Genomic DNA, 27,843 nt, shown 5'->3' with positions numbered 1-27,843 from the left:
TCAAGGCAAGGATGAGAACCATGAAAGAGCGTCTCCCGTGAGACTCTTAGGAAAGAGCCTAAGAAGATACAAGTCACTATAAGAGACTTCTTGGCATAAGATATTAAACTCACTGACATGGTTTCGAGGGTCCCCTTTGCCCTCGTACTTTGTGAATTTAGGCATTTTAAACCCTGATGGGTATGGTGCAACTGATATGGATGGGTCATAAAGATAGGGACAAAATTCCTGAAATGAGTAAGGTTTCCTCTTGTTATTCCCTTCCTTCATTTTTTGATGATGTTTGTCATGTCCTAGATTTCCTTGATGATATCTTGTTGTGGATTTTGAACATGATGGATTGTGCTCGCATCTAGTATTGGATGGGTTATGGAAGATGTTCTACCACCACTAATATATTGATATGATAAAGAATAGCGGACATGAGATGTGATGACTGATGTCACGAGGACTTAAGTGATAATCAGTTTTGACCCATTAATTGTTGTGATGGGGGGAAGTGAGGCCTGGATAAAATTAGCGACATTGTTGAGAGAAATGGAGGATTGTGAAATGGAGAAATATGGTTGGGTAGAAGAAGAGGGCATAGAAGCATGTTGGAGAATTTATGTTATCGGATTGGATATTGACATGGAAGCCAAGAAGGAAGAAGGTGGGATGGAGACTATGAGCACGGATGCCACGAGTGCTATTGATTGGGTTTGAATGGTAGATGGGGGTGCAATTGATTGGGGTTGAAGGATAGGTGTGACGATGTGGGTAGGAGCAAGACCTCCTTGTGTTTGTTGATCAAGAATGGATTTAACAAGATTGGGGGGAAGTCGAGTTCTATTTTCAATAAGAGTCTTTATAAGACCACTAGGATTCTATCGGATGTATTTCTCCATCATTTCTTGATTGTACTTTCAAAATGTTTGTACTTTTGGGGAGAGTTCATCTTGGTCAACCATGTCAGGGCCCCCTTCTTCTTATTGATCTTGGATGTCAGGCTACGCATTTTGGGCAGAACCTTATGTAGAGTCTTGATATAGGGCATTAATGTTCAGCATGTCATATTGTTGTTTGGCCATCTTTTTCTTTCAGGATTGAGTTGTGACCATACAAGAATAACCTTAGAAATATTGATTGGAAGAAAAATATTTGATGAAAGGACTTAGAAAACATCTTGGATTTTGGATTTGGTTTGGATTTGATGAAATTGGATTGATTGATTAATGGGGTCCTTAGATTAGGACACAAGTTTGATTAGGATTTCACCTTAGTCCTTGGATGAGGATTTTAGGTGGGGGATGTTGATGAAACCACAAGCAAGGTAACAACCAAGTTGGGTAATATTTGGCCCTTAGGATAATGATCGAAGCCTTTCTTCTACTAAGGATTGACTAATGATCCCAAGAAAAATAAAGACATAAGATAAGAGTCTTGATCGACCCAAAGGAGGTGGCAAAGATACTTGGGGAGAATTCTTTCCCAAGCATAAAGACTGGATGATTGATTGATTAAGGATGAGGTCTAAATAAAACTTCACAAGGCATAAAACCTTAGTGTGAGGTTAATTTGACGAATGATTGAGAATTGATTTGATTGAGGATTGATTGATTAAAGATGATTGATTGAAGATTGGTTGATGTGCTAAGTCCTTAGAAAATGTTGATGATGAAAGATCAAAGAGAAGTGATAGTGATGATTAGAATAAACTTGATAACTAGACTATTCTTGGTATAAACATGACTCAATAAGTGATTGGTTTGAATGGTAAGTTTTATGAGGGTATGCAAACACCCTGATTCTGGTGATTGTTGGTGTTGAAAGATAAGCTAGATCCTTAGTGTAAATCTCATACTCTTAGTTCATGACTAGCATCAAACTCATTTCTATGACCATGTATGTAATCATGATATTGGTGTAGAAAGGTCCTATGTTTAAGCAAGAGTTTGCGATTTGTATACCAAAAATTTCGGTGTCTAATGAGTTGTGCTTGTGTGAGCTTCTTTTTCTTGATTGGGTGGTGGATTGACTTCTTAGGATGTTTTTACAACTTCATCTTATTAAATATAAAGTGAGCGGAGTTTTGACGTAGTTGGAAGACTTGGATTTTGTTATGACTTGGACTTGATGAAGGTTGGTTCAATGTTTTTATATGACTAGGGTATGATTTGGGTATGAATTGAATAGGACATGGAAATGATTAGGGACTAAGAAATGACTTAGATTATGATGATTAGGATGTTGACTTGGATAGACTAATTATACTCTTGGCAAGAAGACATAGCAAACACATTAGCCATTGATTCAAACAAATACATCAAGAACATCATGTTACCCTAGGAAGTTGGCTGAGGAGGAAAACCTTTTCTTGTTGACTCAGGTACACACCCAATAGCTAATCAGAATATGACCACTAAGTCTCACGCAATGGATTCTCAATATTGTATTAGCCAACTCCAAACACTAATGGGAGCACAAAATGGCAAGTCTCTTGGGGGAGTTACTATCCCCCTTGCAAAAAGATTATCCACCTTTTAAAGGTGAACTGGGTGGCTTCTAATCCTGAGGCTATTAGTAAGGATTTTTTGTTTGAAGACTACTCCTTGTAGTCACCCAAGTGTGATTAAGGCCTATAGCCTTACAAAGTACTGAGAAAAATGTAGTCATGTAAGCATGATCGAGGCCAAAAGGCCGTACAGAATGCACGATATGAGAGTGAACTCTAAAATAGCTCTATCCTCCAGAATTTTCATCCCAAGAGGCTTATTTATTATAGTGAATTGGAATGCTTGGGTTTTAGTCATACTCACTTGGGTCATTCAACTCTCACCAATGCCTATGTGAATGTGTCAAACAAATTAGGAAGGTATGCACACAACAAACTTAAAAAGATTCTGGGGTCTATATTTCTGATTTTCTATATAGACAAGAGTATACTCTCCTACCTCTACACTTTCCCCAAACACAATCAAGCACTTGATCTTTTACCCCTAATTGAAAGTAAGTGCCTAGAAAAATGATTAAGAAAATACAACATTTGGTCAAATTTTCTTAGGCAACCTACAAAACAAACATGTTAGTAGCCTCAAAGTTGGATCAATGAAATCTTTGACGAGTGGAATCTTGGGCCGATGTCCTGTAGAAGATAGGTTAGTAGTCTCGGGTAATGCACTTTTTTTTTGGCTTTTGAAATGTTTTGATTTTTATGATTTTTTGATTTTTTGAATTTTTTTTTTTTTTCAATTTTATGTCTTTTTTAGGTTTTATGATTTCTTTTTGGATTTTTTGACTTAATATGAAAAAACACAATGAAATGATACAAAATAAAAAATGAAAACAAGATCACTTATTTCAAGTGTACTCAACTTCGACACTAGGATGCGAGAGGAGAGCATACATAAGTGGGTCTTGGGTTTAAACTACACTTGCTCTTTTTAATTCGAAATCCAAATGTGTAGAGTTCATTTTAATCCCATTTTGAAAATGTGATTAAAACACACCAAACTGATTATCTAAAAAAAACCATACTTTCAAAAGTGAACTCCTTATGACTTTTTGATAAATTTCAAAAAAAAAAATTCTCAAAAATTCTCAAAGGAAAGGTCAAATTTGGACGTGTTCAACTAATTTTTGAAGACAAATCTTGAAAAAATGGTTTAAACCATAGATTAGATCTCTGAATCATCTTTCCAACACTTTTAGAAAATAAAAAATCCGAGTTAATATGCAAAGGTTATGCCTTTTTTCATTTTTTACCCTATATTTTTGCTTGTTCCTAGAGCCTCATAATCAACTAAAAATTAGTTATTGTTAATGTTTTAATGCTGAAGTTTTTATGGCCAAACTCCATGTTGGCTGGGAGATTTTAATTGTTTTATTTTTTGGTTACCCATATACGCAAACAATTAAATCTCAAGTCTTATATGTCCTATGAAAAAATTATTTCTAGGTTATGCTGTACTAGGCCCATTTATTCTATAGTTAAAATTTCATAAGAAACAGAGCACTCAGTAAAAAGTTATGGAGGTTTTCCTATGGAAACCCAAAAGAACAATTGCCATTGAACTTGAACCTTGAACCTTTTCAAAAAGTTCAAAGTTCGGGTTCAAGTTCAAAGTTCAAATTCAACTGAAGCGGGTTTCATAATTTTTGTTCATTGAACTTGAACTTTGAACCTTTTTGGTTCAAGCCCATAGGTTCAAGCGCACAAGTAAAAAAGGTTCAAAGTTCAAATTTTGGGTTCATTGTAATTTTTGGTCTTTGAACTTGAACTTTGAACCTTCTTTTCTTCAAGGTTCAAAGGTTCAAGTGCGCAGGTTCAAGCGTGCAGGTTCAAGGTTCAAGGTTCAATTTTGGAGGTTCAAATTCAGAGTTCAAATTCATCAGATGCAGGTTCAGAGTGATTTCAGCGAGTTCAATAATCCAATAACATTGGCATGTCTAATGTTTATAATTTTCAATGTAATCTATAACCATGAATTTTCTGAGAGAGAAAAAATCAATCTCAGTGCGGGGGGCATAACTGTCAACTCAACTGCTGGATCGCGCTGTATTTTTAATATGTTTTAGAAAACCTAGTTTTCTAAATTCTCACTGGCGCGATCGGACAAATATTATCACGTTAAAAAGTTATTTATCTCTAAGTATGGGTCTATAAAAATTCTGAGATAAAAGATTTGAAGATTTTTTTTAAAAGAAGTTATTTGGAAGTGGATAAAAGATTAAAGAAAAGATTAATTAATAATATTTCTAGGAATTAGTTATTGATAACTGAAAGTCTCTTAAAAACAAGAGAGACTATATATATGGGGGAAAAAGAAAAGAAAGGGGCTAGAAAAACTATGATTTTTCGAGCAACAGACAATATCCATTTTGTTTTTCTATGAATTGCTTTAAACTGGAATCGATGATTATCAATAAAATGTTATGGTGTGCAGTCTTTGAATTTGTGTGTTTAAAGATTAGCAATATTTCTTGAGAAATCTACTATGGGCATGATATCATTTTATGATCAATTATTTCTATGTTTTTTTTTGAATTCATGGTTACTATTAATTGTTAGCAGATTTATTGTGTATTGAGTTATGTTGATCCCCCTTGTCCTGTGAGGCATGAGAGAGTATTGATTAGACATCAATACTGCTGTGCATTTTCTATGCTCTAAATTTATAAAGTGAACGTGTGTTTGAATTAGAGTTAGTGAGCTCCTATTTAATCTTCAGAATATTATATTTGTTTCAGTTTGAAGGCATTGTTTTGTGTTGATGGATGAATGCTAAAGCCTTTCCATGCTTTCTGGTAAAAAGTGTCAACATTTAATTTTGTATTAAATTCATTGCAAATCATACGAAGAGCTTCCCTCTAATGCAGAGGTTGGATTTTAATTAATTCATCCAATTGTTGGTAATTTGTTTCCTTTCATAAAGGGGCATACAAGAGTTATAATTTTGTTCAAAGAAAACAAATAAATTTCAGGAAAGGGACAAATCTATTTACCAATAGATTTTTGGCAACTCTGTTGGGGACTCAGAATCAAAGATTAGTGCATTTGGTTTCCTTAGATTTTTAGATTTATCTCTGTGTGTGTAGGATTGGCGACTCTATTAAATCATCATGCAAAATCAAAAGGCTGCAAGATTGGGGAAAAGACCAAGTCCCACCAGCTTGTAAATTCTTGAGATGGATGATAAAGTGTTGCATGACTTTTGGGATCACTACAAAGAAATAATTTCTCATGTTGTAAAAACCAAACTAAGTATAACAGACGATCATGTATCTTCTCTTTTATGGAGAAGTCTTTTTGTTAGATTTCACAAGCTCAAAGAGCTAAAAGAAAAGACAAGGTTGTTGCAAGAATATAATAAAAGGTATCCCAATTGAAAGAAGAATTAAAATTTTATGATGATGAGGCTCCATTCATCTCAGTTTCATCTCTCTCCTACAACTACCTTGTCATGAATGAGCAAGAAGTTCAGCAAGAAACGGTTCAGTCTCATACAAGTCAAACAATGGTAAGTGAGAATAATCAAGACAACATTAGAGAACCTACGAGATTGAATGAAAAAGGTTTTTTGAGGTCTTTCTATTACCTAGAAATAGAAACTTTTAGTTTTAATAGTATGGAAAGTTATCTTGTTCCAAAAAATACAAAGGATGAAAATTTTCAGATTTACATGCAACCAGAGTATGAAGCTTTCAATCTTATACATGAAGTTAATGAAAATGATTCTTTATGTTTAAAAGCTTGTGATGAGTCCTTCATAGAATCATTTCATTTTAACAGTAAAGCAATACAATGTCTTCCTAATGAAGATTGCTATATTTATGATTGAAAGATAAAAATTGACAGTATAAGGATAGAATATAAAGAGATGGTTAAAATGAGAGAAGTGGCCTCCATTTATAGATTTTCAAATTTTAAATGGAGGGTGGAGATCAAAAGATGATGAAGGGCTAGGATTGGTTTGAAGTAGTTGGCATCAATCAAGGATACCTTGAAGGAATAAAAAAGAATATAAAATTCCTTGGGGAAAAGGGGGGAAAGAAATTTGAAATTGCAAAATGAGGATGCATAGGGGGATTCAAATAAATTTGAATTTCTTTGAGAGGCTCAATGTTGATGTGAAATGAGTGGGGAATTTAAAATTGAAGAATAATAATAAGGGGGGAAAAGAATTTGAAATTTAAAAATGAGGATGCATAGAGGGATTCAAATAAATTTGAATTTCTTTGAGAGGCTCAATGTTGATGTGACATGAGCAGGGAATTTAAAATAGAAGAATAATAATATGTGGGATTATGAAAGATTCTAGAAGAATTAATTAGGCTAAGTGGGATTAGGAAAAAGTGATTTGTAGGAATCACATGACTAGATTAATTAATTAAAATTAATTAACTGAGTGGGTTTAGAGGAAATAATTATTGGAGGGACTTTAGAAGAATAGGGAAATAATTAATTTATTTGATAAATTAATTATTGGACTATAGTGACAATATTAATTAAATTAAATTTATTCAATACTGAGAAATAATAAGGATTAACAAAATTAAATAAATTAATCATGTGAGAGAGAATTAAATTAATTAATGCAAATAATTAATTTAAGTGTCTACACAAATCAAACTCCCCTTAATCACTTTCATAACTCAAGCAACAGAAAATAACAATTTTGCTCAAACAGTTTGAATTCAAACAATAACATTACTAAATGCTGGAAAGAGATTAACAAACACAAAATATGGGTTTTGGAATGAAAACACCTAAAGACGTCTTCAAACTTCCTATCATTTCCATGTTTTTCCTAGTCAAACTATCATGCATTGCCCATGAAAAACTGTCATGCACACTTATTGCAACTTCCTTGGTTGAGAACAAAAACTTGAATTCCATGTGTGTGCCCTACTTCGATCTTAAAGGCTTTCAAAACAAAAATAAAGATTTTACAAAGCTAAGCTTTGAAACCATATAATATGCCTCTACAAAATGCCGATGATATGTCATGTCCTACTCACCAAGTATTTCAGTGGGAAATAATAAAACAAACCAATATGCCTGGTATGTCCTTGTCAGTGCGGTGAATAAACATTATAACATGTTTCAGGTAGTCACTTAGGTGGCTTAACCACTTAGCCATCACCTAGTGACTTAGTCACAACCATATATGCACAAGTTTTCAACGGCAAGCATAAAATGTCAATGCTTCAAATGTCAAGGAAATATCAACCATTTGACACTAATGCCAAAAATTCCTTAGGGGTTAACACATGCTCCAAGAGTTTAACACTAATCTATCTATATTGTCAACCAAAAATTTCTCTAACAAAACCACTCTAATAGACCGCCATGAACTTATAGAACAAATCCTTAAGTTTGGTATGATAAGCACAATATAAATTGAGAAAGAAATTATAGAAAAGATTTGAAAATCTTATCATATATCTATGAGAGTACTTGAAAATTTCTTAAAATATAGCTTCATTTAACTTTCATTGTTTCATAGTATGTAAAATAAAAGAAATAAACTTTGGATTGAATTTATCCATATTATAGTTTTCTTTATTGGCCAAGCTCACCCCGAGAAATTAAGAAATGAAGAGGTAAGGAAAACAAAAGAAAATAAAAAAATTATCAAATGGGTACCAAATAAGTTTAATACTTGGATGGTTTGGACACTAGAGTGATACTTGTCGCAATAATATCATGCCATATATATATGATAGCTGAATTAAGTCCATAAATATGAATATTAATAGAATTTGAGGGTGTCAATTTCTTGATTTCATTCTGTTAATTTTTTTTATATTTTTTATTATTTGCTATTATCTATCTTAATTCAATTATTTGAAATTATGACTAGATTGATGTAAATCAATGTTTAATCTTATGGAAGAAAATTATATTTTAAACATATAAAATTACACATCTTTTTAAAAGAATCAAGCTACTAAACTACACATATCTTTTTTAAAAATTAATAATTAAATAAATCTTAAATAAAATTAATAGAACACAAATATATCTTACTAATATACATTACTACATATCTAAAAAATATCAAAATGTTACACAGTAAAAATATGATGGAGAGATAGAAAATAATGTAATTTGAGATATTGACATTCACATGCATGTATGCTATGCATGCATCCATAGAAATATCTTTATAAAGTACATTAGTATGTGTGTTTTAAAAATATCAAATTCCCATGATTAAAATAAAATGAAGATAGAAAGAAAATAATGTGATAGTAGATATTGACCAAAAATATCAAAATATCCCACAATAAAAATAAGATAAAGACAAAAATAAAATAATGTAATTTGAAATATTAACATGCATGTGTTATGCCTACATCCATAGAAATATTTTAATAAACAATTATATGTCACTTATATCTTCCATTAGTCTCTACAAGGCAATGTTTTGTGGCTCAGAGCCACTTGAGATCCATATAACTATTCAACTACGCTTGCTATATATATTACTCTCATTGAACTTGAACTCTAACCATAACCCTCATTGAACTTGAACCCTAACCCTAAGCCTAAAAGAATCCTAACCTAACCTAACCTCAATCCTAACTCTTATTGAACTTAAGAACTCATACCTTAATCTTAATTAAAAACTCAACCTAATCTCAAACTTGACCTTGCCCTATCCCTAACCCTAGTTCTAATATTGACCATAACCATAATTATAACTTGATATATAATCTTTATTCTAACATTAACCGCAATTCTAATGTTAACCCTAATTATAGCTATAACCCCAATTAAAACCCAACCCTAAACCTAATTTAATCTAAAATTGAATATTTCTCTTAATTAATTTGTAACCCTAATATAACCATTACCCTAACTTAATTCAATGTGGACACTAACTATAATGTAACCTTGACCCTAACCTTAAATCTACCTGAACACATTGCATTATCTACATTGAGTTGCAACAAAAAATTAAAGGATTTTTTTGTGAATTGAATACCCATATGGAGCTTTTAAATGGAAAATGACATAAATACACCAGGATAAATGTAAAATCTAGAGTTTAGAAAATTTGGTGTCCAAAAATAACTTGGAATGACTAAATGAAGAAATTGATAACTAGTCTTGGGAGAAAACTAAAGAAATGGCTGAAATATTCCAGAGATGGATGGTTATTACAAAGGGAATAAAAAAAATATGAATAAAGAGACTAAAAAACCCAGGTGGAAGTCTACATAAGTGACTAAACTAATACAAAACTAGGAGGTAATTATGAGTAACACCAAAGAGATGATTGATCTAGGAGGATTCCCATAATTGATCCAAATTGACAAAAATTGCTTATATTAATGCATGCATTATCCTATAGCATAGGTCTTTAGCTCATGAAAGTTATATCGAATAGTATGCTAGAGATGGAAATTTCAAGGATGTATATGAAACACTAATCCATGGTACACAAGTATAAGAATTCTAGATTACATGTTCATGACAAACTACTATATCATCTTGGTAAATTGTGTGGTCCAAGGGATGAAAGAGTACATGTAACTAGAGAAGCACATACTTCTCTTATTTCTGGTAATTTTGGTAAAAAAATAATAGGTTTGCCCATGCCACTTCTAGTACCTTCTCATTTATGGGAAAGCGTATTTATAGATCTTGTCAAGAGTATACCTATGTTTAAATAAGGGAATTTTAATAGATCGGTTGCACATTTGAAGCAAAAATAGAGACGTAGCACTCAAGGGGTGAACTTCATTAACAACTTGCAATGTATGGTCTATATTTTTTTATTGTTCTCTTTTTTCTTTTTCTTTTTTTTTTTTTTTCAGCTTTAGTCTTTTAATTACTTACTGAATTTTATTAATTTAACAAAGTAGTTGACACATTGAATAATGGTATTTAAATTGTTTGGATTCAAATTAGGGTAAGAAGTAGTTATTTCCCACTAATTTGAGATCAATGATTGACTACTATAGGGTCTCTGTAAAGAGCACAACCCTCACCATACATTTTTTACAATAAGAAGTTTATTGGATTCCTTGCTAACCCCTCTACACAAGTTATGTGGAAAGAGGAGAAAACAAGAAAAAGTTGTATGAACTCATCTAATGAGAAGTGAGGGAAAAATAAGAAAAGGTTATATGGACTAATACTTCTAATTGGAAAGAGAAGAAAAGAAAAAAAATCATATGAATTCCTTGCTAACCTCTCTATACACATTGCAACCACAAACCCCATCAAAAAGAATATATCACATAATTTTGCTACTGTACTATAATTGTTTTTAAACATTATCCAGATTAAATTCAAACGATCAATAAAAATAAGATAAAATAATATGAAAATTACTATAAAACTATGATTATTTAAATAGAGTGTTGCCACAACCAGCCATTTACTATAAAACTGTTTGATGATTATTTAAATATCACATAAGAAATCTATATTCCCAATGACTATGGACACGTACGCCCTGACATTATATCGTCCTTTTATGACTCTCACGTTTACTTCTGTATCTCTAAATCACTACAACATGTTGTCGGTGGGACTGACTGTCTTTCACAAGATGGTCATGGGGATTAGAAATAAGTCCGAGTATTAAATATTTTAATTTTTAATTAATTTTTGTCTTCATATAAATGTAATAACCTTTCAATATTGGATTGTCTTTTCGACTTCCGATGAGGACAAAAATGTGGTGGTTGTTCAGCTTCTTTGAAAGCTTCTAAATAAGCCTAATTCGAATCCAATTGCAAGGAGTTGGAGAGTTATAGAGTTACAGAGTTATAGGCATACGCTCCTTCACAAGATTGCTTAAATTGTAGAGGCTCGGGCATACAACTCTCTTTTACAGAGTTTGCCCAAATTGGATAGATTCTAGGCATACAACTCTCTTTTATAGAGTTTGCCCAAATGGGATGGATTCAAGGGCACACAACTCTCTTTCACAGAGTTTGCCAAAAATTGTATGATTCTTATATATTTTCAATGAAATGAAATTTTATATGATTTGTTGTGTTTACAATACCACAAATTCTGCTTTGGGTATTGTCCTTTGAATTGACAAAATAATTCAAATCACGGAAAAAACAGAAAAAAGAATTCACGTAATTTATGATTAATCTGATAACTTTACTTTGATAGCGTTGCTTTTCAGTTTTGCAAGTGTGAGACAATAATGTTACTGAATTCTAGCCCGTGATTATCAATAAGGTGGCTCCCGCTTCATCAGCTGATATGGACGTTGATATTTTTAAAGTTGCCTAAAGTTGGTCGACACTATAAACCAATGTAGCATACGATCTGATCTGATATCTTCCAGATATGCCACCTCATGTCTATTTATAATTTCAAAAAATATACAACTAATAACTATTCAAAATAACATTATGGAAAAAATTAAATATTTTCTATCTTAAAGTTATAAATTATTTTTTCCATCTTAAAGTTATAAAATTATATATATCTTTTCAAAAGAGTCGTGCTGCTAAAACTATAAATATATTTTTTTTAATAAATAAAGCTCAAATAAAAGTAAGAGTGCATAGAAATATCTTAGTAAAACTAGATAATATCAAAATGTCCCACAATACAAATAGGATGAAATGATTTGAGATATGGGCATGCATATGCATGTATGGTATGCCTGCATCCACAATGGCGGCTTCCCTCGTCTTAAGCTCAGTATTTATATGGACAAAGTCCTCTCTCACTTGGTATCACAGCTGACTGAGATCCAGGCCACTGCTCTAGTGCGCTCGCTATATATAAATAAAGAATTTGCAGCATCAATCAAAATTTTTGCATAGGCATCAATGATTAATGCATCTACCTCATAGCCCGTTTCCTCTATCCAAATCTTTCAGGGCTTGATTGCCTCCATGAGAGTCACATCCTTCTTCATGATGAAACAAATGTCGGTAGATTATTTCTCTACTATTTTCTTAGGTATTCCTATTCTAGACCTCATAGATTTCTAAAAAGCCTTGAAGTAACCCCATACCTTATCAACTCTAAGACTTCCCAATGCAACAATTGATTGCTTTATTTTTCTTCCTATCAAGATGTCAAAAACCCATTACTTCCTTCCAGAAATGGGAGTATCATTCAAAAAGTATAACTTTAAGTAGACTAACAAATTTCCATACTAGAACGTGCCCTTCTTCTCACCTTTAATCTTCCCTAAATTGATCAATAACTCCTCAAGCATCCAGTCACAAAGATCTAACTTGATATTTTCTCTCATCAGCTTATAAGCAGCCAAAATGCATGAACTGGAAACTGAATTCAGTCGATTAGACTGAGTTACCTTGTAGTCTACAACCATATTGCCAAATTTGATGTCAATGTCGGTGATGGTGCTCACCTTCATCGATCTCTTGCTTGATGTGGCACCGATGATCTTCCTTACGAATTGATTTGATACTTTCTTATCCGGATGTTTCCCTATTGATGGCAAACTCGTAATTGCTCGGATGGCTTCCTTAGTAATTTTCTAGGGTCTGTCCAGCCATATAAATTCCCCATGTACTCTAATTATTACATATCTGACAATCTTATCCTCGAACTCTGGCATATCCAGAATATCTGTGAACCCTAGATCTTTGATGTGTTTATATGCTAGTTTGATTTTACCAAATTCTCCCATGAGTTCATTCATATACATCCCCTTGATCTTAGAAGTTCCTAAGTCTTCTATATGACAATGAATGTAGGCCCTAACATCTTCCACATATAGCACTCCTTCCATGACGTGAGAAAATGCTCCAACTGAATCTTCCTTGTTAGCCACATGTGGAAAGAATTTGAAAATTGGCCTGAGGAGGTCCTTAAATTCTCCTATAGTTGGATTTGCAATGAAAACAAGAGCAGAAGATGATCCCAATTCCATGATTCAAGAAAAATACCTTTTGTTCACTCTCAGTGAAAACCTCCAACAAATCCTTCCAGATGTCGATGTGATCGCTCAAGAATAAATCTAATCACCTCTGAATAGCTTCTGATTGCACTAAGTTGCTCTGAATTGCTCTAAAATTGCTTTGAATGCTAGGTGGTTGATAATAAAGTGTAATCGGCATTTTATACATCGAGAAAACCCTAATCTTCCATTAACATAAATGACTACTGGTGAAAGATACCGGATCTCACTCTAAACATATCAATGTTGGATAATCCTCTCCAATATCTAGAACATCTTCCATGAAATTTGCATACCCCTAAAGCATTTGCCTTAGTTACTGGATGAGCTCACTGTCGGTGCAGCAATAGCTTCTTCTATCAAATAGGTAACTGAGACAATCCCATCTGATGATTGCTCTTCTATCTTTCTAACCCATCTTTGAGTGTGATCTTGCCGGATTTCACTAACCTTCTCTTTTCCTTTATCATTTGATCCTACATTTCTAACCGATGGATTTTTGCTTCTATAAAACTTAGCAATATGTCCAATTTCATTGCATGCATAGCATGTAACCTTGTTCTTTTGAATTACCTTGCTAAAACCGGTGAAATTTGAACTGCACTTATTAGCCATATGTCCAAATTTTCCACAAGCATAGAATTTTACATTCATTCTGGAATCTTTTATCTTATGACCAATTTTATTTCATTTAGAACATTTATAGGGAGCAGAATCAGGGTTCTAATTTGCTCTGTTTCTACATTGCCTAGCCATGTGACCAAATCTATTGCAAACAAAAAATCTACCAGTGAATTTATAAGTATTGAACTTCCTTATCAGTGCCTTATGGTTTTGATCTTCATTAGTAGTACCGTAATTCTATCCTTGCTCAAATCCAAGTCCAGTGGAATCTCCAATCCGCCTCTATCTCTTCGATAACTCATCAAGCTATGCTGAGCTGATCTTGAATTTTTCTTTCTACTCAGTTGTAGTAGTTAAATAATCTCTTAGTATTGACATTTGTCTTTCAATTTCTTGCTCATTGCTATGGGATTGTACCAAATCAGACCTCAACATCTCATTTTGATGAGTCAACCTACCACACTCTTCAAATTTGTTCTTTAGGGATACAACAAGATCTTCTTCATTTTTCTTTCTATCCTCAGTCTCCTTAGACATCCTTATAGTCATAGCTTGCATTTAATTCTTCATAACCATGTTCTCCTGACTCAATTTCTGACATTGTTCCTTAAGTGCATTTTCATCATCTTGATTTTGCAAAAGTTCCTTTCTCCTAGCTTGAACAGATGATAGTCTCTCTTGTAGGACAAGAATAAATTCTTTAGCATAATTAAACTCATCTTGTTGCTTTAAGTTCTTCAATCTTTCAGCATCATAATCTTCAAGTGCCATCTTAAGCTACTTCTCCAAATCCATATCCAATGGTTCTGGTTTCAGGATCTTTATCAAGTTGTCAAACTTCCTTTGACGCACAAGGCTCTGATACCAATTGTTGGAAACCAATAACATTGAGAGGGTTGGGTGAATTAGTGTTATACCAGAATATAAGATTTTAGCCTTAACAAAACATTCATTCACCAATTGGTATATCGATATAAACAAAATTGAAAAAAGCAATGCAACCATTAAGAGAAATACATAAATGAGAAACATAACACACATTATTATACATGGGAAACCTCAAAGAGGAAAAACCATGGTGGGGTTTGTGACCCACAATATCAGTTCATTGGCCATATGAAGAGATATTAAAATATATGATGGGCCTGCACTTGCAAGAAGGCTTACAACCTAGACCACACTGCTCATCACAATAGGAGCCTCACTGACTACATAACAATCCAGACAACAATCTAGAGAAATATGAACTGCTTAATATAGCATCTCCTATGCAAGAATACAATTATGTTTTAAGATCAGTCTATTCCAGTTAAAACCCTAAACCTCAGTACCAGAATAACCCTTACAATGAGTTCCTCGCATACACAGTCTCTATGATATATTTCACATTACATTATATCCATGTATCACTTCCACATATCTATCCTTATTCAAAATGATCTAATCAATCTCCCCTATATACCCTATACAAATTTATGCCTTATGTCGGCTTACAAGGATATATACAATATCATATTAACATGTTGGCCATATAACATAAATGAATAAGCATTAAAACAAGTTGCTGATGCCGGATCCAAGATGTGTCGGCCTCTAATACCGATGACCTTTACCATACCATGTCGATCTGCATTGCTGGTGACCAAAGAAATATTTTATCCTGTCGGTGTCGGTGCTAGTGCCGGTGTAGAGTCTATAAAGTGCTTGCCGGTACACCATATGAAGTCGGAACCCAAAATAATGTTTCCATCAATGACAACATAGTGAAACCTAACCAATAGTGTCAATTTCCAACAACCCTAACCTTAAATCTACCTAAACACATTGCATTATCTACATTGAGTTGCAACAAAAAACAGAGGGATTTTTTTGTGCCTTGAATACCTATATGGAGCTTTTTAAATGGAAAATGACATAAATACACTAGGATAAATTAAAAATCTAGAGTTTAGGAAATTTGGTGTCCAAAAATAGCTTGGAATGACTAAATGAAGAAATTGATAACTGGTCTTGGCAGAAAAATAAATAAATGGCTGAAATATTCCAGAGATGGATGGTTATTACAAAGGGAATAAAAAAGTATCAATAAAGAGACTAAAAAACCCTGCTGGAAGTCTACATATGTGACTTAACTAATACGAAACTAGGAGGTAATTATGAGTAACACCAAAGAGATGATTGATCTAGGAGGATTCCCTTAATTGATCCAAATTGATGATTTATAACATCGACAAAAAGTCCTTATATTAATCCATGTATTATCCTATAGCATAGTTCTTTAGCTCATGAAAGTTATATCGAATAGTATGCTAGAGATGGAAATTTCAAGGATGTATATGAAACACCAATCCATGGTACACAAGTATAAGAATTCTAGATTACACATTCATGACAAACTGCTATATGATCTTGGTAAATTGTGTGGTCCAAGGGATGAAAGAGTACATGTAACTAGAGAAGCACATACTTCTCTTATTTCTGGTCATTTTGGTGCACGTAAAGCAGTAGCTTAGTTGCAACATTATTGTTATTTTCCTCAAATGAATGAAACTATGTAAAAATATGTAAATGGGTGTGTCATTTGTGCTACAAGTGAACTCGGTAACAAAATAATAGGTTTACCCATGCCACTTCCAATACCTTCTCATTTATGGGAAAGTGTATTTATAGATTTTGTCAAGAGTATACCTATGTTTAAACAAGGGAATTTTAATAGATCGGTTGCACATTTGAAGCAAAAATAGAGACATAGCACTCAAGGGGTGAACTTCAATTAACAACTTGCAATGTATGGTCTATATTTTTTTATTGTTATCTTTTTTCTTTTTTCTTTTCTTTCTTTTTTTCAGTTTTAGTCTTTTAATTACTTATTGAATTTTATTAATTTAACAAAGTAGTTGACACATTGAATAATGGTATTTAAATTGTTTGGATTCAAATTAGGGTAATGAAGTAGTTATTTCCCACTAATTTTGGACCAATGATTGACTACTATAGGGTCTCAGTAAAGAGCACAACCCTCACCATACAATTTTTACAATAAGAATTTTATTGGATTCCTTGCTAACCCCTCTACACAAGTAATGTGGAAAGAGGAGAAAACAAGAAAAAGTTATATGAACTAATACTTCTAATTGGAAAGAGAAAATAAAAAAAATCATATGAATTCCTTGCTAACGTCTCTATACACATTGCAACCACAAACCCCATCAAAAATAATATCTCACATAATTTTGCTGTTGTACTATAATTGTTTTTAAACATTATCCAGATTAAATTCAAAAGATCAATAAAAACAAGAGCTGTGATATACAGCTAGAGTCCCTGCCTTATGCTAAATCTGGTGAGGGAAAGGTAGAGATTGTGGGCACTAGGAGAAAATGAAATATGGGAAATGAAGAAATATCAGTACTATGCTGTAAAATCATAGTCGAATTGAGATTGCTCAAACTGTCTCATGATTTAGAGCTTAACATCTTGATTATTCAACTCTGTATTTTTTGTGCTTAGGTGGATTAAGATTGATGGGTTAAACTGAAGGCATCAAAATAAGAAAAACCGTATGAATATGAGAAGAAAAGATTTTTAATTCTCTTGAAATAGCGTGTAGGTGAACATGGACTGAAATTTATCTTTATAGTCTTTGAGGCATAAATAAATAAATAAGCATAGCACAAAATGCTATTGACTTTAGTTGCAGTGATGTGTCACAGAAAGCTACAGACATGTATTAGTGGACAACAAAAGAAATCATATCCAAATATAAGTTGTCATGAGAACCGTCAAAGGTTAAGAACAATTTTCTAGTATAAAGTTACTTTGAGCATGTAAAAAATGTATAAAAATAAATAATACTACATATGAAAAGGTAACAACTTTTCTCACTTTACTGCTTGCAGGAATCTTTCTTTAAAAAAATACATATATAATATGATTTTAAAAACAATTTACAACTGATATTTGGTACAAAACTGATAACTGGTTGTGGTGTTCTAAGAACTAGTTTTCAAAACTAGTATAAAGTGGCAGTTTGGAAAGTGTAGTGTGTAATACCATGCGGGTTCTGAATGCAACTGAATAGTGCAAAAGATTTGGATTTACAAAAACTAAGCATAATATCAAAAGTTTGTTGTGAAAGACAATTAACTAGTTATTTACAAAACAAAAATAATCTAATTTGGGATACATGGTCTAACAACTATGTAATATCTTATCTTTTATTTGGAAAAGAACATTGAAATTATGCTAATGCTCTTGATTGAATGAAATCATTCAATTGGTGAAAATCCTAGCAAAAGGTAAAAGATAAATAAGAAAATGTTTCTTATCTAAACCAATTAACTTGGCAAAGAAAGCAACATGACATGAAATGAACTAGAGTACACTACAAGATGAGCTATCTGAAGCCTAAGTTGTCTTCAAGCATCTTTAAATGTTGAAGAGTTTCACATTAATATTAAACTATCTTTGAGAGAGCAAACCATTGTGTATTGTTATTGTTTTCAAACAACTTTAAATGTTGAAGAGCTTCACATTAATATTGAACTATCTTTGAGGGAGAAAACTATTGTGTACTGTTATTGATACCTCAGAAGTGTCACATCACCTATCAAATTAGCATGGAAAGCTACATCTCTCTAACTTATCAACACTGGTAGAAGCAAAGATATGACCTTAAGGTAATTTCAAAAGACATAGAGAAATTTACTATTATTCAGATATCACTTTAAAAACTGTATCTATTTCTTTATTAAAATTAAAAGAATTACACTACACTTGTTCAACAATCTCTCTCTCTTACAGAATACAAGAACTCTAGGATTTACAAATGAATAAACTCCATCTCAGTGAATTATTACCTAGGCTAGATGAAAAAAAAACAAAGCCTAATATTTTGGTCATATATGTTTGAAGAACAAATCAAAAGAAACAACTTTAAGAAATAGTTACTTACCTTGAGCAGTAAGCATGTGAAATTTGTAAGACTGTGTTGTGCAAAGGATACCCTGCCAGACAAAAACACATTTATATTGTCAATTCATATCACAATATTATCCTTTACAAAGAAGAAAAGCTGAGTTTGGGAATCCATTTTTCTCTATTGGGTGTTTCTTACCTAACCCACTTGTCTAATAATAAAGAAAAAAAAAAAACACAACTTCAAGGAAAGTGAACCCCAGTTTCCCTATATTCTGCTAAAATTTATATGCCCCCGAATCCATTCAAAAAGCGTTGCATAATAAAACTATTAAAATACTGAATATCCCTATCAAACTCCATGAATGGTAAAGCTAGATGTATGCTCACTCAAGTTTTAGCCAACTGGAAAAAGGAAAAAGGAAAAAGAGGAAGGTTCAGGAATCCACTTTACTCCATTGTGATTTTTTTATCATACCCACTTGCAAAATAATTACACAACTTCAATCTCAATGAGCCCTAGTGTCCTTGTATTCTGCTTAAATTTATAAATTTATAATCCTATGATTCCGTTCAACAAGGATAGCTATTATCACTATCAAATTCACACGGGTTTCATTTAAAGAATACTTCATTCAATATTCGATACAAGACCTCAAATTCAATTAGAAATGCAAAATGTCAGTACAAAATGAATTTGAAAAATAAACACGGAATGCATAGGATAGGCCTAGTGCACCAGTAGGCAATGTAAGAAGGCTACAGGCCATGCTGATACTGTAATACTATTATGCAAACGGAAAAAATGGAGCATGCCCAGGTTTTGTAACTGCCATGAAATGCAATGGTTGTAATATACACACAAATTTTGTCTTGAGTTATTTGTTGCAACTGCACAAACAACCTTGAAGGTGAAACCCCTACCAGTTGCAGGGAAATAAGAATGGAATTGGTATTATGCAGATTTCTATCTACATTTGCAAAAAAGAGTCCCGAGCTTTAACCTATAAGTGCACACCAATGGAAGGGTCAAATTGAATAGGATTATAGAATTTTCCCTACAAATATTTGATAGGCGAATGGCTGACTTGGTGGGAGGATGGTTTGCCCCTCGAAATTGTTTGTTGGGATCAAAGAGTAGTTAATGGGTAACGAGACCAGCCTGTAGTGGTGTGCAGACTAAAAAAATTCCTCTTAATCGCGGCTTTCAAAATTCATAAAGATCCCTAATGCAAGTGGACAACAAAAATGTCCAATCTGATATTGATTTGCTGGATAAAAAAATTCATATGCATTATAGAAACACCTCAAATTCCTGCCATTGTTGTGGCGAATTTTGTGGACAACGGAATATAAAAAAAAAAACATTTCCGCTCTTCTGCTTCGTTTCAAGCGAGAAATCTATGATTTTGTAAGGAGAATTTTTCTCAACACAAGAACGACATTGAGGACAAAGTGTCTGTGCAGAAGGATATCAGTAGCCTTAGCCTATGCATTGGCCATAGAGCCAAAAGTCTTGAAAATGAAAATGAAGCTAAATGAAAATTCTTCAAATTAAGTCACAGTAAACAAAGCTCCTGCAAAAAAGTCTGGATACTGTTCTCTAAAACCCCTGTCAGTGAACAAATAAATGAATGAAAGTCTCAGGCAATAATCAGCGATTTTGGAAAATACCCACATTAGTAATAACAATGAAGTTGAGCAATAAAAAAAATAGGGGTTTTAATTAAAAAACAAATAATGAAAATTTTTACTAACAAAAACAGAGAAACAATGGTAGCGTTCTGCAACTAAGAATTGCTGACAAATCATACCTGTATTTATGCAGTCTTCTTAGGAAACTTTTCGCAAACAAAATGGTCTGCTTCCTTAAATCTTTTCAACTTCTGATGAGGACAAAAATGTGGTGGTTGTTCAGCTTCTTTGAAAGCTTATAAATAAGCCCAATTCGAATCCAATTGCAAGGAGTTGGAGAGTTATAGAGTTACAGAGTTATAGGCATACGCTCCTTCACAAGATTGCCTAAATTGTACAGGCTCGGGCATACAACTCTCTTTTACAGAGTTTGCCCAAATTGGATAGATTCTAGGCATACAACTCTCTTTTATAGAGTTTGCCCAAATGGGATGGATTCAAGGGCACACAACTCTCTTTCACAGAATTTGCCAAAAATTGTATGGTTCTTATATATTTTCAATGAAATGAAATTTTATATGATTTGTTATGTGTTTACAATACCACAAATTCTGCTTTGGGTATTGTCCTTTGAATTGACAAAATAATTCAGATCACCGAAAAAACAGAAAAAAGAATTCACGTAATTTGTGATTAATCTGATAACTTTACTTTGATAGCGTTGCTTTTCAATTTTGCAAGTGAGAGAAAATAATGTTACTGAATTCTAGCCCGTGATTATCAATAAGGTGGCTCCCGCTTCATCAGCTGATATGGACGTTGATATTTTTGAAGTTGCCTAAAGTTGGTCGACACTGTAAACCAATGTAGCATACGATCTGATCTGATATCTTCCACATATGCCACCTCATGTCTATTTATAATTTGAAAAAATATACAACTAATAACTATTCAAAATAACATTATGGAAAAAATAAAATATTTTCTATCTTAAAGTTATAAAAATATATATATCTTTTCAAAAGAGTCGTGCTGCTAAAACTATAAATATTTTTTTTTTAATAAATAAAGCTCAAATAAAAGTAAGAGTGCATAGAAATATCTTAGTAAAACTAGATAATATCAAAATGTCCCACAATACAAATAGGATGAAATGATTTGAGATATGGGCATGCATATGCATGTATGGTATGCCTGCATCCACAATGGCGGCTTCCCTCGTCTTAAGCTCAGTATTTATATGGACAAAGTCCTCTCTCACTTGGTATGTCTGAATCATTGAACTTGGTGTCTTTCACAAGATGGGAATTCTAACTAGTTTCATTCTTCTTATTGTATGCTTTCTCAAGAAAGTTCATATAGTTTGTAATTAATTTGACTCGAATCTAAACAATTTTTCTTTGCTAGCTTGCTTATGAGTTTTTTGTTGTTTGGAATTGACAGTCAGTAGCAGCTATCCGAGCGGCGCATTTGCAGGGTGAAAGGGTCTCTTGGACTCCGAGTATGGCGTACTGGCACGAGAAGCTGCCCACAACACCCATGCCAGAAGCTCTGAAGGAACTCATCTCAGCCAACGATGAGAAAGTGGAGGTGAACGTGGGCAAGGGAGGAGTGAAGGTGAACGTGGGGATGCCTCCGAGAAAAGTTGGGACGCAAAAACAGGCAAAAGGAGTTGGGAGGTGCGTCGCGGGCATCAATTACGCTGCAATTACGCAAATGCCAAGGGACATATCGCTGTGCATGCTTCTGCTGGAGAAAGATTTGGTAGGCGGAACCAAAGTGCCTCTCACCTTTCTGCACGAAAGCATTCCCAATTCTCATCAGAAGTATTTTCTTCCACGCGCCGTTGCAGACGAAATCCCTTTCTCCTCCGACAAGCTTTCCGTAGCGTTGAAGGAGCTCAACATAGCGCCAGATTCCATCACGGCCCTGGCTATGAAGGAGACTTTACAAGATTGTGAAAGTCCTGCTATGAAGGGCGAAACCAAATTCTGCCCAACATCGTTGGAGGCCATGATTGATTTCACCACGTCGAAGCTGGGAAGCAATCGCTTGACTGTGCTGGCGACGAATTTTTCAAAGACGTCAAAATCTGTAAGGCAGGAGTATACCATTACGGGAGTGAAATACGAGAGCAAAGAAGACAAGGCAGTGTATTACTGCCACAGTTCACAATATCCATATGCGGTGTATCTCTGCCACGATCTGCAAGGTACGAGGACCGCAAGAGTTTGGGTGAAGGGCGAAGATGGCAGCACGGTGGAGGCGGCAGCCATCTGTCACACGAAAACCAGTTCCTGGAATCCTGACAACATGGTATTCCAGGTGTTGAACGTGAAGCCTGGTGCCGCTTCTATCTGTCATCTCGCTCGCCAAGGGGACGTTTTGTGGCTCACCGCTGACTGAGATCCAGGCCACTGCTCAAGTGCGCTCGCTATATATAAATAAAGAATTTGCAGCCTAAGGAGCAGCAGAACATGCTTTTCAAGTTTGTTGAGTGGAGCAATAGCTCTCTTTCTGTCATTTAGCACTATCGTTTGTAGTGAGAAGCAGTAGCTTTCTGTCAATTAGCACTGTCTCACATGTACACATATTGCATTTATAGACAATAAAACGTTATTATTAATGTCTGTTAGCATCTATAGTTGCAGCAAGTAAGATGTTAATTCAACGTTTCTATGTAAAATCATTCCTTTCTTTTTAATACACCTCATATATGAATCAATATCTAAAAGATAAAATAAATACACACATTCATTCAAACCAAGGAAGGAAAATGAGTTTCCAAAAGATTTTATAATGTGATGTTATTTTAATAATATGATTTTATTTTAATTACTTAATAATTATTTTGAAATATATTTTTAAGATATAAAACAATCACTCCATTTTATCTATTATTTTTCATATAGCTTATCCATTTTTTATGTTTTTGATTAGAGTAAAATGGGTTTTGAAAGGACTTGAAACTCTTGACACTAAGAGACAACCAACCCTAAAGAGCCAAAAGATAACCAACAACTAGCTCCAACTAAACAAAAGACAAAAAAAGGGTATGGCGCCCAACCCAATAGCCTATAGAATTTCAGCATTCTTGTTAATAATATTTTCATTGATATTTAGCACATCCTAGAAAACCTGGGCTTGAACAGTCTTACCTTTGTCCCAACTTTGAGTTCTAGATCAAGGGCCAAGAATAGGTCTATCTGCATCATGTTGAACAACTGCATCATTCTTCCTGGAAATAGAGGTGTCTAATGCCCACCAAAATACCCTAGAGAAAATAACTAAACTAACAGATTTTTTTTTTAAAACATCTACCAATACAACATATTCATCCCATTATTCATTAAGCAAACATCCAAACATACACATCTAATTCATAATCATAAACAAATGAATGTAGTATGCTAGTGGAATAACAATACATCTCACTAACAATCATTCCCTAGGGTATCTCAACACCATTACTTAACTATCGTTAACACATAAACAAATCCATATACCATGATACCATTAACCTCCAATTTATTCATACTATCCATATACACTCAGAAGATAACCAAATCACATTACTTAATTGTTTAATTCCTTTCCAATCTAGAATTACATACATAAATAATATCCATTTACAACATTCATAATCTATTACAACATATCATGATCTCAACCGACAACAAGTCCTATCATGTGTGACCACAGGATATTAGTTACACAATCTCCTAACCAACAATTATCCATGCATATCCAATCTTCAATTCTAAAAAGTAAACATTTCTCCTTTCTAATAGAAGATTGCACACAAGTCTAAAGAATGATTTTCATTTCAATCACATAAGATACACATATTCCCAATCCAATAACTTCATTCTTCATTCATGAACCTTAATCCCTAATAGCATAGATATTCATTAACCAGGATACAATATAGGGCAAACAAGGATTACTACACTATATTTTATTACAAGGGTAATGGTCACATCCTACCACATCCTAATCTAGTTCCAGCAGGTAAGATGTTAATTCAATGTTTCTATGTAAAATCATTCCTTTCTTTTTAATACACCTCATATATGAATCAATATCTAAAAGATAAAACAAATACACACATTCATTCAAACCAAGGAAGGAAAATGAGTTTCCAAAAGATCTTATAATGTGATGTTATTTTAATAATATGATTTTATTTTAATTACTTAATAATTATTTTGAAATATATTTTTAAGATATAAAACAATCACTCCATTTTATCTATTATTTTTCATATAGCTTATCCATTTTTTATGTTTTTGATTAGAGTAAAACAGGTTTTGAAAGGACTTGAAACTCTTGACAATAAGAGACAACCAACCTTAAAGAGCCAAAAGATAACCAACAACTAGCTTCAACTAAACAAAAGACAAAAAAAGGGTATGGCGACCCAACCCAATAGCCTATAGAATTTCAACATTCTTGTTAATAATATTTTCATTGATATTTAGCACATCCTAGAAAACCTGGGCTTGAACAGTCTTACCTTTGTCCCAACTTTGAGTTGTAGATGAAGGGCCAAGAATAGGTCTATTTGCATCATGTTGAACAACTACATCATTCTTCCTGGAAATAGAGGGGTCTAATGCCCACCAAAATACCCTAGAGAAAATAACTAAACTAACAGATTTTTTTTTTTTAAACATCTACCAATACAACATATTCATCCCATTATTCATTAAGCAAACATCCAAACATACACATCTAATTCATAATCATAAACAAATGAACGTAGTACGCTAGTGGAATAACAATACATCTCACTAACAATCATTCCCTAGGGTATCTCAACACCATTACTTAACTATCATTAACACATAAACAAATCCATATACCATGATACCATTAACCTCCAATTTATTCATACTATCCATATACACTCAGAAGATAACCAAATCGCATTACTTAATTGTTTAATTCCTTTCCAATCTAGAATTACATACATAAATAATATCCATTTACAACATTCATAATCTATTACAACATATCATGATCTCAACTGACAACAAGTCCTGTCATTTATGACCACAAGATATTAGTTACACAATCTCCTAACCATCAATTATCCATACATATCCAATCTTCAATTCTAAAAAGTAAACATTTCTCGTTTTTGATAAAAGATTGCACATAAGTCTAAAGAATGATTTTCAATTCAATCACATAAGATACACATATTCCCAATCCAATAACTTCATTCTCCATTCATGAACTTTAATCCCTAATAGCATAGATATTGATTAACTAGGATACAATATAGGGCCAACAAGGATTACTACACTATATTTTATTACAAGGGTAATGGTCACATCCTACCACATCCTAATCTAGTTCCAGCAAGTAAGATGTTAATTCAACGTTTCTATGTAAAACCATTCCTTTCTTTTTAATACACCTCATATATGAATCAATATCTAAAAGATAAAATAAATACACACATTCATTCAAACCAAGGAAGGAAAATGAGTTTCCAAAAGATTTTATAATGTGATGTTATTTTAATAATATGATTTTATTTTAATTACTTAATAATTATTTTGAAATATATTTTTAAGATATAAAACAATCACTCCATTTTATCTATTATTTTTCATATAGCTTATCCATTTTTTATGTTTTTGATTAGAGTAAAATAGGTTTTGAAAGGACTTGAAACTCTTGACAATAAGAGACAACTAGCCGTAAAGAGCCAAAAGATAACCAACAACTAGCTCCAACTAAATAAAAGACAAAAAAAGAGTACGGCGACCCAACCCAATAGCCTATAGAATTTCAGCATTCTTCTTAATAATATTTTCATTGATATTTAGCACATCCTAGAAAACCCGGGCTTGAACAGTCTTACCTTTGTCCCAACTTTGAGTTCTAGACTAAGGGCCAAGAATAGGTCTATTTGTATCATGTTGAACAACTGCATCATTCTTCCTAGAAATAGAGGGGTCTAATGCCCACCAAAATACCCTAGATAAAATAACTAAACTAACAGAATTTTTTTTTTTAAAGTATCTACCAATACAACATATTCATCCCATTATTCACTAAGCAAACATCCAAACATACACATCTAATTCATAATCATAAACAAATGAACATAGTACGCCGACGGAATAACAATACATCTCACTAGCAATCATTCTCTAGGGTATCTCAACACCATTACTTAACTATCATTAACACATAAACACATCCATATACCTTGATACCGTTAACGTCCAATTCATTCATACTATCGATACACACTCACAAGATAACCAAATCACATTTCCAATCTAGAACTACATACATAAAGAATATCCATTTATGACATTCATAATCTATTACAACATATCATGATCTCAACTGACAACAAGTCCTATCATGTGCAATCACTGGATATTAGTTACACAATCTCCTAATCATCAATTATCCATACATATCCAATCTTCAATTCTAAAAAGTAAACTTTTCTCATTTCTGATAGAAGATTGAACACAAGTCGAAAGAATGATTTTCAATTCAATCACATAAGATACACATATTCCCAATCCAATAACTTCATTATTCATTCATGAACCTTAATCCCTAATAGCATAGATATTGATTAACTAGGATACAATATAGGGGCAACAAGGATTACTACACTATATTTTATTACAAGGGTAATGGTCACATCCTACCACATCCTAATCTAGTTCCAACCACATTAGACATACATACAACACTAAATTCACATAAATAGATCCATTCACATCATTTCCATCAATGAATCAATATCCAAGATACAAAAAACACAATAATGTGTTCTCTTACTAGAGTAATAACTATATCCCAATATATCTGCTATCATTACATATATATCATAGGGTCATAGTTCTCATCTACATATGCAATTATCTTAGGAGATCCACAACACATATGCTATATGAATCATGTGCATCCATCTGTTACAATATCCATCCATAAGCTGTAGAGATAAGAATTCCACATCCATGCACAAGAGTATCCAACACGAACATCCCAATGGAAGAAGGCATCAAAATACCTGACCATGTGGAACCATAAGGAACCACCCCTCATGCTAGGAGATGACATAGGGTTCCAGCTCACACTCAAGAACTAGGTTGACACCTAACATCCAAGGAAATCAACATGACACCCACAAAATAATAACCAAGAGCTTGATAATCAACTCACATCTCAAGGCTAATCATAAATCAATAAACTCCCAGAGGTGTAATTGGTGTAGGAGAACCTACCT

General features: G+C 33.1%; 1 protein-coding gene across 1 annotated transcript; it reads left to right on the top strand.

Moving 5' to 3' along the window:
- The first annotated feature begins 489 nt into the window (after positions 1–489).
- Positions 490–22,982, top strand: LOC131860456 (BURP domain-containing protein 5-like). Its single transcript, XM_059214858.1, has 2 exons — positions 490–699; positions 22,020–22,982. The coding sequence occupies exons 1-2, from the start codon at positions 490–492 to the stop codon at positions 22,980–22,982; spliced, it is 1,173 nt and encodes a 390-aa protein (XP_059070841.1).
- Positions 22,983–27,843: the final 4,861 nt, after the last annotated feature.

Source organism: Cryptomeria japonica, unplaced genomic scaffold (assembly GCF_030272615.1).
Source record: "Cryptomeria japonica unplaced genomic scaffold, Sugi_1.0 HiC_scaffold_12, whole genome shotgun sequence".
NCBI lineage: Eukaryota > Viridiplantae > Streptophyta > Pinopsida > Cupressales > Cupressaceae > Cryptomeria > Cryptomeria japonica.
Note: the sequence above shows the minus strand (reverse complement) of the source record. Positions and strands in the feature narration are given on the sequence as shown.

Bases quoted from the DNA above. Each gene is read 5' to 3' on its own strand.
- LOC131860456 (XM_059214858.1), top strand. From the start codon at position 490: ATGGGGGGAAGTGAGGCCTGGATAAAATTAGCGACATTGTTGAGAGAA. The intron at 700-22,019 runs GTTTGAATGGTA...TGGAATTGACAG, and splicing joins CCACGAGTGCTATTGATTGG to TCAGTAGCAGCTATCCGAGC.